At 41.3% G+C, this 14,735-nt stretch overlaps 1 protein-coding gene across 1 annotated transcript in view; it reads left to right on the top strand.

Moving 5' to 3' along the window:
- The window catches only part of ATP8A2 (ATPase phospholipid transporting 8A2), a gene marked incomplete at its 5' end in the record, with an annotated part of 434,715 nt that overhangs the window by 314,581 nt on the left and 105,399 nt on the right, over nt 1-14,735 (top strand). The window contains 3 exons of the mRNA XM_018566377.1: nt 3,538-3,599; nt 5,432-5,488; nt 7,357-7,464. Coding sequence (XP_018421879.1) covers nt 3,538-3,599; nt 5,432-5,488; nt 7,357-7,464 — 227 coding nt within the window. The remainder of the gene's footprint in view (nt 1-3,537; nt 3,600-5,431; nt 5,489-7,356; nt 7,465-14,735) is intronic.

Genomic DNA, 14,735 nt, shown 5'->3' with positions numbered 1-14,735 from the left:
AACACCCTGTCTGCTCCCTTTATGTGGTAGCATACATGTGTCCCCCACCCGCCCATAAAAATCTATCTAGAACATCTCCTGAAAATGTATATTGTGCCATGACTTAAAATTATTCTTTTATTTCTGCCAAAAATAGACTTAAAGTTAGGCTTTGCTTAGATCATGCATACTATTATTTACATATACTGAACAAGCAGCAAAAGCACTTTAAAACAAACCCTCAGTCATCTCTGTATCTACAGGCAGTGTGGAGAAATTTTAATTTTTAAATTAAAGTTCACAGCACACTTATTAAAATCTCACATTTTTTATGGAGAGGAGATTTTGGCAGGCTGGCAGCCCTCAAATGTAAACACATTGCAGGTCTCTCTAAGCTGTTAGAAGCTAACTGAAACACAACTTTGGAGTCTTAGTTATAATCTTTGATGATCTTTAAAGTGAAACTAAACTTACATTTTAAAAATGCATTCAAATACTCTAGCTATTAACAAAAATGTAAGTTTTTGAACATCACTCTGCTGTGGATGCTCAAATCGTCTCTGAATTGGTGCTGACACTGTCCTTCCTTCTGGAGGGGGGCTACTTTTGTTCCCCATGGTCCCTATGTGTGTTGTAAAGTAGCCAGCACTCCAGGCTCACTCCTGTGATGGTCTACAATCTCATGTTTAGTTTATTAATTTGTCTTGATATTATATTCCATCACAGGAGCGAGTTTGGAGTGGTGGCTACTTTACAACACACACAGGGACCCCTCCAGAAGGAAGGACAGTGTCGACACTGATTTAACTCCTGAGTTTAGTGTCACTTTAAGAATGAATAACTTCACTTTAGAAGCACCTAGAGAGGTCAGGGGTGACTTGCTTTAAAGCGCCTTTACTGCTTGGTAAAGTGCAAATAGTTCATGGTTTTTACAGAGGTGCACTTTAAATCAGCCCAATTAAAATATCCAGATATATATCCCTTAAAAATATAATGAAATGTATTTTACATAAAGGCAGTATAAGTGGCTGCATTTGTAATTATATTACTTTCTCATAATCCCTTTCACAGCAGGATTAGGAGCAGGAGGGCCACAAGTGTGAGCTAGTCAGGCTCTACTGCAATGCATGTTGCTGTCAATTTAAAGCTGAAAGCTTTCTGACGGAATGGAGAGTAGAAATCCCATGTGGTGATGTTCCTTCACTGTTCAATTAACATGTGGGACAGGCTGGTGACCAAGAAGCTGTACTGTTTAAATGCAGTGGAACAGAATTAGGAATATTTTTCAAAGTAAAAAAGTGAATATATTTCAACTGTGCATTTAGTTATTTGCCTGGAGTTCAGTTTAACATCTACCAATTAATTTAAATGACAGCAAGATAGGAACTACTTTGTCACCTAGGTCACTAACCTGGAACAAATATGTGGGTCATGAGTGCCAACTACGATGGTTTCTTGTTCTAAATCAATGACTCACTGTGGTGGGGATAAAGAAAAAGCAGAAGAGCCAAGGAAGAAACTTCTGAAGACCATAGTTCTATAATGACTGGTTTACTTAAAGTTGAAAAAAACACCTTAACCATTTTGTTTTACTTGAAGTTTTCATCTTTTTAGTTTTTAAAGCTGATGGCTGAAGCATGGTTTGCTAGACTGCTAAATTACATTGTGATCTGAAAATTGTAAAACATATATTAGACTCCAAGGTGAAGGCATTGGCAGAATCTTTTATTGCACGTTTGGTGGGATAAAACAGTAAAAAAGGAATTAATAGGTCTTCTGCACATTTGTGGAATGAGTCATCATTACTAATTGGAAGCAGGAACCTGTTGATTCCAAGAAGTGCATTGAAGTGTTTTCTATTATTATGATTACTCTTATTATTATTTTTAGCATCATTGGGTCTATCAAGGATTGCGAGTGAGCAAGTGACCTGAGAACACTCTGGGGTCAATTTGTGAAAAACTGGAGTAATGGTTTGTGTACATGGGTGTTGTTTATATGTATTTGACGTGCGTTTGAAGCGCTCATCAAATGCAGTTTAGCAGATTCGAATTGATCACACTGGTACAGTTTGGATAACAGTTCTTTGGCTGTGTATATCCTGCTTAATGTTTCTCTATTTGCAGAATGTCCTTTTTTTTTTTTTAAACATTTTTTATTTTCAGCATAAAAATAAGTACAGCAGGAAAACAGGGACATGTTGCAATAATACAGAAACATTGAGGCAGATTGTTAAAGATAGTATGTCATACTGCATAAGCATCCCTAAGGGTATCCTTTAATGTTTGTCCCTGATACACAGGGAATCTAAGTGAGCAGGGAGGCCTGCAAGATTTCCCCGAATACCTAGTACATCGCTTAGTGTCTGACTTTTTAAAGTTGATCAACAAGAAAAACAAAATCAGCATTGATTTGGGAGGAGGATGCTTCCGTTCCCTCTTCCAAGAGAACAATGCGGTTTTCCGTTTCGGTTATCCTCTGGGCCTGGCCTAGTAGCTCCTGTCGGAAGGCTTGTATGCCTTTTTGATACCGCCTTATGGACAATGTCTTGTATAGTAGGCTTAAGGAGTTTCGCCACCTCTGCCGCAATCCGGCCATGCTCAGACAGCGCCGGCATGTCATCGTCCGAGGAAGCGCTGATGTCTGGTCTTTCAGAGGCAGCGGCCATCTTGGAGGGCTGTGAGCGGTTGCCGCGGGTAGGGGTGGCTTTGCCACGGGGTGTATAGTGGCGCTTCGACAGAACCGGGATTGTGCAGGCTCGTTAGAGTAGGTTTTAATATCGATTATGGCCCTGGCCGCGCGGGAGCTCTTTCCTCTGCTTCCACTACATCAGGCGCCGGAACCGGAAGTCCCAGAATGTCCTTTTTAGAGTTTTTTTTGCATTGTAGGCAAAGCAAGCCAAACGCAGTGAATTGTGTTTGAGTAGCGCTGCATTAGAATTAAAAAGTCAACCCTTAAAGAAGAACTATGGGGTCAGGGCTTTTCCCCATAGTTCTCCTAAGGGTAACGGGAGGACACAAACTAGCATCCTCCTGACACCCAAAGCTCAGTATACCGCGAGCTACAGATCGCTGTATACTGAGACGCCGCAGCCGGGACGGATGCCGACATTACTGTCTGGATCCACCCAGCTGCGTGAGTGACAGCTGGCTCTGCCTATCTAGATGCAGAGCCAGCTGTACCCGCCCCGTCCGTTCTGCCAGTCAGCGCTGGAGGATCGGACAGGGGATGGGGAATCCCTGCAGGGAGCCGTGAGTGACAGTCACTGCTCTCTGCAGGGACAGGATGGAGAAGTGAGCGAGCGACAGTATGTGTTCGCTCACCTCCCGATCTATTGAGCCAACCTGTGACAGTTTCATTGTCACAGGTCGCTAGAACTTTGAGGCTGAGTGATTTTCACTCGCCTCATAGTTCTCCTTTAACAGCTTGCCAGGTACACAAGTTCTTAATGTGGCTCTGCTGCCCATAACAACATTTGGAAAATGTTATTTGGTTTTCCGAGAATGAAAGGTTGATCCCGATGTGGCATCTGTTTCAATGTTCTCTGTTTCACTCCAGATGCTGTGTTCACCAATGGACAAGTTACAGATTATTTATTCGTTGGAAACATTGTTTACACTGTAAGTATCAGATAATCGCAAAAAGCTTCAATTAATCCAACAGCTCATCATTTCCCGTTTTGATGGGCAACCTAATATATTTTTGCAGGCCCTTACATAAAGTCCTGAACTTTTCCAAAAGCTAGTACATTGTTATTTCTAATTTTCCAAGCATACTAATACATCTGTGGAAGATGTCACTTGCTGTGTTGGCGAATAGAATACAGTGACATTACCCTATTAAAATCAGTTAGATCAGTGATGCTTCACACACACAGCCTTTATATTATAGCTCAGTCTTGATCTCCTTCTCATTCATCTTTCCTTCCTTTTGTCATTTTCTTCCTCTTCCATTCATACCTTCTCACTTCTTCCCTTTTCTCTGTAGTTTTTCGTCCCTTTTTACCTTTCCTCCTCTTCTATTATCCCTTGTGGCTCCTTTTCCTTACTTAAAGAAGAACTCCAGGCAGAATTTTTTTCTAAACCTTGCAGTGGGGCTGCTCCCGCACTGCAAGGGTTAACTGCTCATTTTTGCCTAGGGTAAAAAAAAAAATGTTATAATTACCTGATCCGGCAGAGTTACCTCCAGCCTCCCCCTCCTCCGCTGCAGCGATAGTATGTCCCTCGGCGCCCTCACGTTCTATACACTGTATTGGACGTGATGACTCGAGAATTCCTAGATCGCTGAAGCGGAGGGAGAGAGACGCTCCAGGGACCAATGTAAGAGTTGGTCGGCTCAGAGTATTGGGTGAGTATAGCCTTTTTTACCCTAGGCAAATATGAGCAGTTAACCCTGGCAGTGTGGGGGTAGCCCTACTGCAAGGTTTAATAAAATGTCTGCCTGGAGTTTTTCTTTCAATTCCCCATCTCACCTTCTTTTCACTCTTCTTTCTTTTTTTATCTTTACATCTCTTCCCTTTCCTCTTCTTCTATTTTTCCTTTCCTTCTCCTTTTTCTTGATCTTCCCCCCTTACCTTCCTGCTTCTTCTATTCTTTTATTGTATTCTTTTTTTTTGCCTTTCACTCATGATATTTTCTCCCCATTCTTCCTATATCTGCCTTGCCTTCCTTCCCCTTCCTTTCTCTCTTTCCCACTTCCTCCTTACTTGTCTTCCCCATCCCCTTTCCCACCCCCTTCAAAACTTGACTTCCCCTTTTCCCTTTCCCTCCTCTTCTATACTTTACTTTTCCCTCTACTTCACTTCTTACCTTTTCTCTTCTCCAATTTTTAGATTCCCTGATCCTCCTGTCCCTCATCTTTCCTATTTATCTTATTCTCCTTTTGCTTCTACCTTCTACTTTTTACTTTCCTTCCTTTCTTTTTATTTTCTTTTGTTCTTGCTTGTTTACTTGCTTTACTTATTACCTACCTCTTCCCTTCTCCTTTCCATCTTCTTCCCTACTTACCTTACCTCCTCTTCCCTTCTTTCCTTCCCTCTTTTCCTTACTTATCTTCCCTCCTCTTTCTTTTTTAGGTTTCTCGTCCCTTCTTTTCTCACCTTCCCTCCTCTTACCTACTTATCTTTCCTTTCCTTCCTTCCGTCCTTCCTTCCTTCCTTCCTCTTTACCTTCTCACCTATTCACTTCTTACCTCTTCCCTTCCTGTCTTTTTACCTTTTCCCTACTTATCTCTTCCTCTCCCTACTTACCTTTGCCCCTTTCCCTATTTACCTTTGCTCCTTTTTTCATTTTCTAATAGTCTTTAGTGAACTTAATATAAGAAAAACCTGTAAAGCGCAATGACATTTTTGTAAAAGTTGTACAAGACATTAAACAAAAGGAACTAAAACCTGTTAAACTTCTCTTAATGAGTGTGCTGAAAGTTCATGCTGTTTTATATGTTCTGTCTGCAGTACGTTGTGGTGACAGTCTGTTTAAAAGCTGGCCTGGAAACTACAGCATGGACAAAAGTAAGTCATTTTACAGGTAGACATGTCATGTGAAAGTTCAAAATGCAAGACTCACAAATTACACTTGTTTGGAATCATACTTTTCAAGCCAAGTTCCCCTGTTCTTTTTACTTCCTGAACTGCCCCCTTTTCAAACCTGATATATAGATCTGTTTTATTAGTAAGTTCAGACCATTTTGTATTTTGGTTATCACAAGGAATAATGTTATTTTTTCTAAATAAGCCCTTGTGGATTTTAGTGGCAATGTAGCTTCACATCTATGGGGTCTACGTGTAACCAATGCATAGAGTAATTTGCCCTACGAATCTTTCTGAATGTTCATAGATATATTTTCTTTTCACGTTGAACGTAGGTAATGGAATACTGCATTTTGGCCACTAGATGAAGCTGAGGAGCATAGGAAATAAATACTTATTTCTTATGTTCTTACGCTCCATCTAGTGGCCAAAACTCAGTATTACATCAAATACATTCAACCTGAAAAGCAAATATATCTTAGTACATTTATTTTTGCATCTATTCTCACATAATGAATGTTAAAAAAGATTTGTTGGGCAAATAGCTCTGCAAAATGGTTATAAATAGAATAAAACTGTTTATATTTTGCTGTGGACAGGTTTGTTGACCTGTGCTGCCATTTCTATCAAAGTGTCTGTGAAGGTTCTCATTTATCCAGGTCATGGTATATCTGTGAAAAATCAATATCAGAGGTCCTTTTAATGCGCGTTGACACATGACAGAAAAATGGACACACACTTTTTGTCTGGCAGAGTTTGCACCACATATATGTGAACTAGCATTTATAAAAGAACAAGGGCAAGCCCAGCATTGCACATGCATTAACATGCCTTAAAACATGCATGGTAAAACACGTAGAGGGAATTTATCAAATCTGGAGCAGCTGTGCATGGTAACCAATCAACTTCTCTCTTCAGCTTGTTCATTTAAGATTTATAAATGAAAGAGAGAGGTTGATTGGTTGCCATGCACAGCTGCTCCGGATTTTGTCTGCTCCAGTTTTGATAAATTCCTTTCATAGACGTTGTTTACACCCTTTTCATCCCTTTTTGTATCTCAGTGCTTTTGCTCTCCTTCACTCTTTTTGCAACCACTTTTTGTCTTATTACATCCACAACTGTTATATCTTCAGTACCAATATCTATCAACTCCTAAACAATAATATTCGGAATTAGGTTTTATATCTGAAAATGCATCTTTGTTCACCATTTCCAGAAGCTGAGATACATGAAAAATGTAATATAAATGACATCCAGAGTTCTAGATGCAACAATGGATCTTCACATCAAGCTAAATGCAGGGCAAACAAGATTCTGGTGGTTGTTGAGGAATAAGAATTGTCCCATGTGACACTATATGGACCATGAATGTCAAAAGAACTATTATGTTGCAGTGCATATAGTGTATTTCACACATAGCAGAATGCACAACTGTGATACTGCATCATCCTCTTTGTCCACTACTGCACACCTTTGTTGCGCTAAATATTGACAAACCCAGTTTTTGAACAATTATCATATTTGATGCAGATTGTGAAACTTTTTGTGCAAAAAGTCATGTTTGGGATTTTTCTTTACAAGTCGCATCATTCTTTTTAAACCCTTCAAACTGAACTATAATTCGCTGCACCCATAAAAGCAGCTTTCCATGCACCAAATATTTAGAGCACCAACAATAGTTCATAAGGTCCATTGTGTTATATTTTTGTCTCATGTTTCCCCTGTTATCTTTTCACCTCTGGGTAGCATTCTAGTAGACCAAATAGCTGTTCTAAGTGGTCTTTGTTGCATGTAACAAAAAAACTGGAAACACAAAAGTGTTAATAATAAACTGTGGTTTTCTTTTGTAGTTTAGTCACCTGGCCGTCTGGGGGAGCATGCTAATGTGGCTGGTGTTCTTTGCTGCATACTCTGCCATTTGGCCCATCATTCCCCTTGCACCGGATATGCTTGGACAGGTCAGTTGCAGCTCTAATCTGTTATTATATGTACAGTAATTGTTTTGGCAGGGTGGTACACAATAGTGTTTTAAATCACATGGCAATGTTCTACTGCAAGCGTAATGAGACTAATATATGTATATAGTATAAGGAAATACAACTGTATGAGATAAACACATTGACACAATTTTTATGTATATAAACATTTATTTTATTCAAGTGAAAATTAGGGTCAGAGCATATATAATCAATATAGTGTGCATTACAAAACAAATAGGGATGCACCGATACCGGTATTTCGTTACCGAGTACGAGTACCGATATTTTTTTTTCTGTACTTGTCGATACCGAATAACGAGTACCAGAAGTCCCATTCAGGAAGCCAGGCGGCGTGTAATGACTCGCCACCTGGCTTCCTGATTAGCCAGGAAGCTGGGCAGCGTGTAAAGACTCGCTACCCGGCTTCCCGATTAGCAAGGAAGCCGTCCCCAGGCTTCTCGTCACTATGTGATACACGCTGCCTGGCTTCCTGATTGGTCGGGAAGTCGGCTCCATGCTCCCTCATCACAAGTGACGAGGGGGAATGGAACCGGCTTTCCGGCCAATCATTATCGGTATCGGTGCATCCCTAAAAACAAATATACACCAGCCATTAACTTTACTATCACATGGAAATAACAACATGTGTAATAGGGTCATATACAAACATCAGATTAATTCCATAAGGTCCATTAGTAACTGGTTAATATTAGCTTTCAATGCATTTCCCAGAAAGACTTTGCTTCATCAGGAAATAAACAGATGGAATATTATCATGAACATGACAAAAGGACTGGCAGCCGTGACACAGCAGTTGTCTCTATGTCCCAATGTCTCACTTGTGGTATAGAGAGATAAAAACAACTAACCAGGAGTGGTGTAAAATAATCCTTGGGGTGTTTGGGAAACCACTAAGCAGTGGACTGCTCCAGGACCACACCAAACCCCCATTCTCCCAGCCAGGGGGTTTTGTTTGTGCGGGTTTTGCTGGGAGTGGGCGGCTATCGGTATCCGTGCATCTAGTTACAGCTAACCTTTCCACCCTTTGATTAATTGCACACCAAATGTTTGTCTAAATACTCTAAACAATTTATATCCATTGAGAAACGCCAACGCATCACATATTTATTGGTAGTTGCAAAAGAGATTGTAAGATCAGACTGTAGGTACATGACCCACATTGCTTTCCATGACCCACATTGCCTGGCCTAAAATTTGAGCCTTTAGAGGCCAGGCAAAATGTGGTAGAAGCCTTATAGGCCATATAGGAGCTGGCCTCCAGTAAACAGCAGGGGTTAAATGTCTCCCACCCCTAATTGACATCAGCTATCTGACAAGCCATGACAGTATTTCAGAAATGGCGCTACTAGCACACAGCACAGCCTCCAGCATTCTGATTTTCCTTTACACCAGGCACTTCTTCCAGTTCCCCTTAGTTCAGAAAAGATGTCCTGTACAGTTTTTCTTGCGTGTTGTGAAAGGATCAAAGTGTCTTTTCCCTGACAGGTGTTCCTAGATGAAACCTGACACTATAGGAGAACACAAAGTTAATGGGATTATTTTCTATTTGACTAAAGGCATTGCAAAAGTCAATCTTGAGAACAGTAGTGTCCTTTTTGTTCCTGTCTTCAGGGGATAGAAATATACATTAGTAACTGATTTGTTATGTATAATGTCTCTTGAGTAACTGAAAATGAGTGAATATATCATGCTAACAGCTTAAAGTGAACCTGTTGCAGTCACTTTGACATTTTGGCAGACATTTTGTGGGCAAAAGCAATATTCATGAATGTGTGTGTGAATCGGAAGAGCAGAACACCCAGTGACTGTCTTAGGGTCCCCACACACCTTGCGATTATCGTACGATAATCGCGGGAAATCCCGCGATCGTACGATGATCGTAAGGTGTGTGGAAGCCGTGCGACCTCTACTACTGTAAGGTCGCACGACTTTAAACTTACGGACATGTTCGAAAACCCGCCGAGCATCGTACGATGTTCGGCGGGTTTGTGGCATGTCCGTACGATAACAGCCGCACGGGCCGGTGTGCGCAAGCGCACACTGCCCGTTCGGCATTGCGGTCATCGGAAGCCCGCCCCTCAGGGGGCGTGGCTTGCAATCATCGCAAGTACGATCTGCCTATGCAACATAGGCAGATCGTACGTTTTTTTAAGTACCTTACAACCATCGCAAGACAAAAGTCTTGCGATGGTTGTAAGGTGTGTGCCCAGCCTTATTGTTTGTCTGAAGAGCGGAGTAATTGGTTACTGGACAGATTTCCAGCCTTTTCCCCCAATGATGCCTTTATGTGCACCTTTGTTTTAGTACAGTGTGTTTGCTGCGTTCAACAACCAGCTACTGTAGTCAGTCAGATGGTGCTGTCATATTGTAGTTTCCTATACACACAGGAAGCTTTCAATGGAAGTTGAAGATGAACACTGCGTATACAATTTTTCTTTCTTCTAAATCCACTGAAGCCTTCATGTGTAAGGAAAATGTGCTCTTTTTTTTACTTTTTCAACCCAGCACTAATTTAGTGTCATCTGACTGGTATGCTGGATAATTAATAGCAGTGGTGCATGGAAAGTAGCAGTCCAGGCATACAATGCTGTTACAAGGAGGCAGTGAGACAGTCCTTAGACCTGTACAAGTCCCAAGTTGGAACTCCAAACTTACAAAGAATGTTTTCTCTTTGCTCGTGTTGGCAAACAGTGTGGTTGACAAACCAAGGAAAGGTAAGTATAAATAGCTGCAGGGGTTGGCAATACATTGAGTCTGAGCCTTATCCCTGCATGGACAAAGTACAGGTACATGTTAACATGGGTATAAATTACACATCTGTGTCACATGGGTGTATACTGTACGTGTATATAGTGTGTGTGTATGTATAGATATATATGTATATATATATTATCTAACATTTTTATGTTAAAGCCTGCTTTAGGCCTCCTGTCCACTACGAATTGCCATAAAGCAGCAGTCCATCATAGTGATGGGCCAATAAGAATCCATGGAAGGCAGTGGGGAGCGGACATACTTTGACCATCTAATCGACCCAGCGTTCAAGCATAAGGGTAGTGACTTGGGGGCTGCTAAACCTATGTCTATGCATCTCTAGGTGCTTTCACTTTATATATAATAGTAGTTTTTTTGACAGCATAAAATTGCTTTAATCCTAAAACATAAGCTAACATTTAAAACATAAACCCTAACCTTAAACTAACTATATAGCAGAAGGTCCTTCCTGGCTGGGTACAGATTGAATGGGTTATATAGGTAGGCCTTCAAAGTACATACATTTTGTACCTCTAAAGGAGGAGATTGTATAGCAATTGTACAATCAGATTGTAACATATATTATCTTACTACAAAATCTTAACTGACTCTAAATGTATCCTTGAAACCATAACCTCAAGCTCTAACACTGTTAACCTTAAAAATCCATCTGATACTGATGAGAGTGTGTATTGGTGTACATACTAGATAGGTAGAATAGATATATAGATACTGTATATGGATAGATAAATAGATGTATTCTGCTCAATGGTTCTTATGTATTATATAAATCATAAATCAACAAACAAAACATAAATTATGTCCTTTGTAAAGGGCGTATAAGGTTAAGCTCCAGTGGTAAACAATCAGCAGAGGAAAATATGGACCTAAGCATATTTTTAAGGGCGGAATTGTTGTTCCCTTGCAGCATAGTTGTGGTTTCTTGGCTTCAAAGCAGCTGCTATCGCCATATTGTAGAGTGGGATTCCAGACAGCTTCCGAGACGAGTTCAGCTGACTTTATCGCTGGTCATTAGTAGTATATTTTTGCTCCAATTCCCAGGGAAACTCTATACATTTGGCAGCAGAAAGAGAGCTATATGACAAGGCCAAAAGAAACTCACAGCATTAAAATGCATTAAATGTTACCTCGGCTCTCCGGCAATGAGATTTAATCTGGAATTGTGCTTAAGGTATCCAATATAAGCTATATGAGAGAATTCTTGTCAATCTTGTCAATGATGTCTTCTTCATGCACAGCTGCCAACATTTGAGAATTATGCCTGGAACCATATATCTTTGTACATGACACCGCAGAGTGGTAATTCTATAGAAAATGTTGATTTATGTTATTCGTTAGCGTAATGCTTACCCTCAGTGTTGCTATTTATTGTGTCACATGCTGCTGGTGGTTTCGCACCTCCCTCTGGCCAGGGGTGTCTTGCCCTGCACCTTCTTCTTCTGTTCTTTCTGTGTCATGATTAGGTGTACTGTGCATATCAGCAGGCTGACATTCAGTACTGTTACCTGAGCATGGTGCAGATATCATCTGTTGCTGATTTAAGTGTGGCTCTGACAGAATTCCAAACCATAGGTGTCCGTTATTCCTTGTCCTCACTTTGGGAAGTTTTCCTGCATCTATATGCTCTGGTGCTACAGTTAGGACCATGTTGTTCCTCTGGTAACCTGGCTAACTATACCTAAACAACTCCTCTTCCTTTGGGCATAACAGACAGTTTTACGGTACATCATTTTGTTTTTATTTAAATACTGATGGATGAGTATGATGTTTGCAGAGCAATAGGTTTCTTCTAAGTTTAGTGTCTATTCATGCATTGTCTTTCAGCGGTAATTTGCAACCACTGTCCACAGGGCTCTAAGGAGTTTAAAAGGTTATGCTGTTTTTTTTAAACTGTGGCTGGTACCATTTGTTTTTTTGGTATTTTGATAGACACAATAAACTCAGCCATCTGAAACATCTGGCCTAACTATAAAAAGCTCAGTGTCTGTATTTTCTAAAACTGTCCGTTAAAATTGTATGTATGCTTTTGTTGGTCTTGTTAAGTGTTACCATGGTTTACTATTCTACTAAAAGCTGATGTTTAATCTGTTTATATGATGCTTCCCTGGTACTTCCCTCCCTGCATATGAACATGCTAATGAAATTATAAATAAACCTTTTAGACCCAGTGATGTCAACATTGGCTCTCTGTGCATCACTATATATTACAGGCAGATCAAGGCTGGTAGAAGGGTCAGCAGGGTGCTATTCATAGCCTCCTGAAAACATCGGAGCACCCTACATCAATACTTCCCCCCAAGGGAACCTAAGGCCTGATGCATGCATTGAACTTGGTCTTGGGAAGGATTTATGCAAATATTATAATGCCTTGATGAGTGCATTGCAGTCTGAAAGAGTGGGCATTCCTGGGCAGGCTGGATTTTCATGCAAACCACCCTAGGTAATTTAATTAAAAGTTATACTGATGACCAACCCTTAAAGTCTATGCACCACATCCCCCATGAATCTTGTATATATTTGACAATTATATCGATTGCGACTTTATCGGTCCCACTTTTAAGATAACCAATTTTTACAAAAAAGTTTAAAAATAATAATTTTTTTATTGCTTGTAATATTCAGGACGGATATGACCTGTAGCCAGCCATATCAGCGAATAAAACTTTATTATTTTCCTCAAACAAATAAAAATGGCTTATATTCAGCAGAATGACAAAATCAACAGGGCTTATTGTCAGCAAACACAAGAATTCGGCTCAGTGCCTGTATACCAAGTCCCCCCTCAGGGTTAGAGTCCCGGCCTGCTCACAGAGAGTTCCAGTATGGAAACAGGTGCCCCAGCAGTGTCTCGGAAAACGGTATTCCACACACAGCTTAACACACACAGCCATGTGTCCAGTTCTAAACACTCCTCTCAGACACAGACTGACTGGCTTCCTGTTCCTTTTTAACACATCCTCTGGCTGGTGGGTTAACCCTTTCATTACCAGAACTGGCTGTAGTCAGGGATGGGGGCTCTGTCCCACCCAAAAATCTCTCTGAGCCTCCGGATTCCAGGACCCTTGTATAATTAACAACTCTGGGAAGACTGCCCAGCAGTTTACCTTACAAGTCCGGCCCAGGACCCCTCACCGTGCTTGGAGAGAACCCTGAATACAAGGTGACCTTAACGGGACCATCACCTAAACAAGGGAGGGATATACCGTCCATCCAGGACCCATTCCTGGCGTCCTATACATGCTATAACTACACCCATAAAATACATAAATTGCCAAGATAAGATCGCGATTTAACAGCCTTTGAACGTGGGATGATTATTGGCGCGTAGCCATAGAGCAAGTATCAACAAAACAGCAGAATTTGTTAAATGTTCAAGAGCAGCTGTTGTTAAAGTGTTTAAACACTGGACTGTAAGCCGAAAATCTGGGTCTGAACGTGCGAATTGTGGCCGTCAGCGACTAGTCAATGTTAGGGCAGAATGGAGAGTGGCAAGACTGGTACAAGACAACAGAAGGGGAACAGTGCAGTGTCAGATTCCTCACATTACCTTTCAACATCTCGTGGAGTCACGAGGCGGCCCAATGAAGTCATCTCGTTGGAGTCATCTTGTGGCCCAACGAAGTACTGATGGGGTGGTCATAATAATCTGGCCACTCAGTGTATAGTGATGTTTGGGGATATTAGCACATATGGTGCGTGCTTTAACGGTGTAGTCCACTCACAATATCTTCTTTTTAAAGGCTTGGTAGCCCACTTTTAAACATAAGTCCACACATCCACGTTGGATACCCTCGCAGGGGTTATTCAGCATAACATCCATGCAATGCTTGCCTCACCAGTTCTCCCAGCCTCCCTGGCTGTCTTCGTGTGCCTTCAGCACACACACCATCTAACTCCACTTTGACTTCTGGGGGAGTCCACCTGTCTCCTGAACACTGTCTGTTCCTATTTCTCAGCAGGAGATCACCTGACTCCTCTAAATGGTTGGGTCTTGTAGAGCTAAACGTATATGGAAAAGACTGCTAGGGTGCTAGAAATCTGTACCAAGTTGGGGAGATTTTCCTTCACCCCTTTGATGTGTATGAGTGAATACACTATAGCAATATTGCTGTAATAAGGAGCAAGTCTCAGAGGCAGCGGGAAAGAGGAACAAGGTATACAGCATTCATGTCAACGTTGCAGTGCCTCTGGGAAGGCCCAACCAACCCTTTTACCTTTCCAGTGCTTCCTCGCCACTTCCTTCTCTTCTGCAGCCGCCCACAATTGCCACTTGACACTAGCGAATATGAAGTAGCCTGTGACCTCCTCCCATGTAACAGCACTCAGGTCTAGCAGCCAATCCCCAGGCATGAGCACTGTCACATGATCAGGGTTCTGACCTCCCTGCTCCCAGTCATTTTATTGAAAGAAGAAGAAAGGCAGGTTGGGGGGGGGGGGGGCACTTTTCAGAAATC

Source organism: Nanorana parkeri, unplaced genomic scaffold (genome assembly GCF_000935625.1).
Source record: "Nanorana parkeri isolate BGI_ZX_2015 unplaced genomic scaffold, ASM93562v1 scaffold945, whole genome shotgun sequence".
In the NCBI taxonomy this organism is placed as follows: Eukaryota; Metazoa; Chordata; class Amphibia; order Anura; family Dicroglossidae; genus Nanorana; species Nanorana parkeri.
This window is presented reverse-complemented; position numbering and strand designations above follow the sequence as displayed.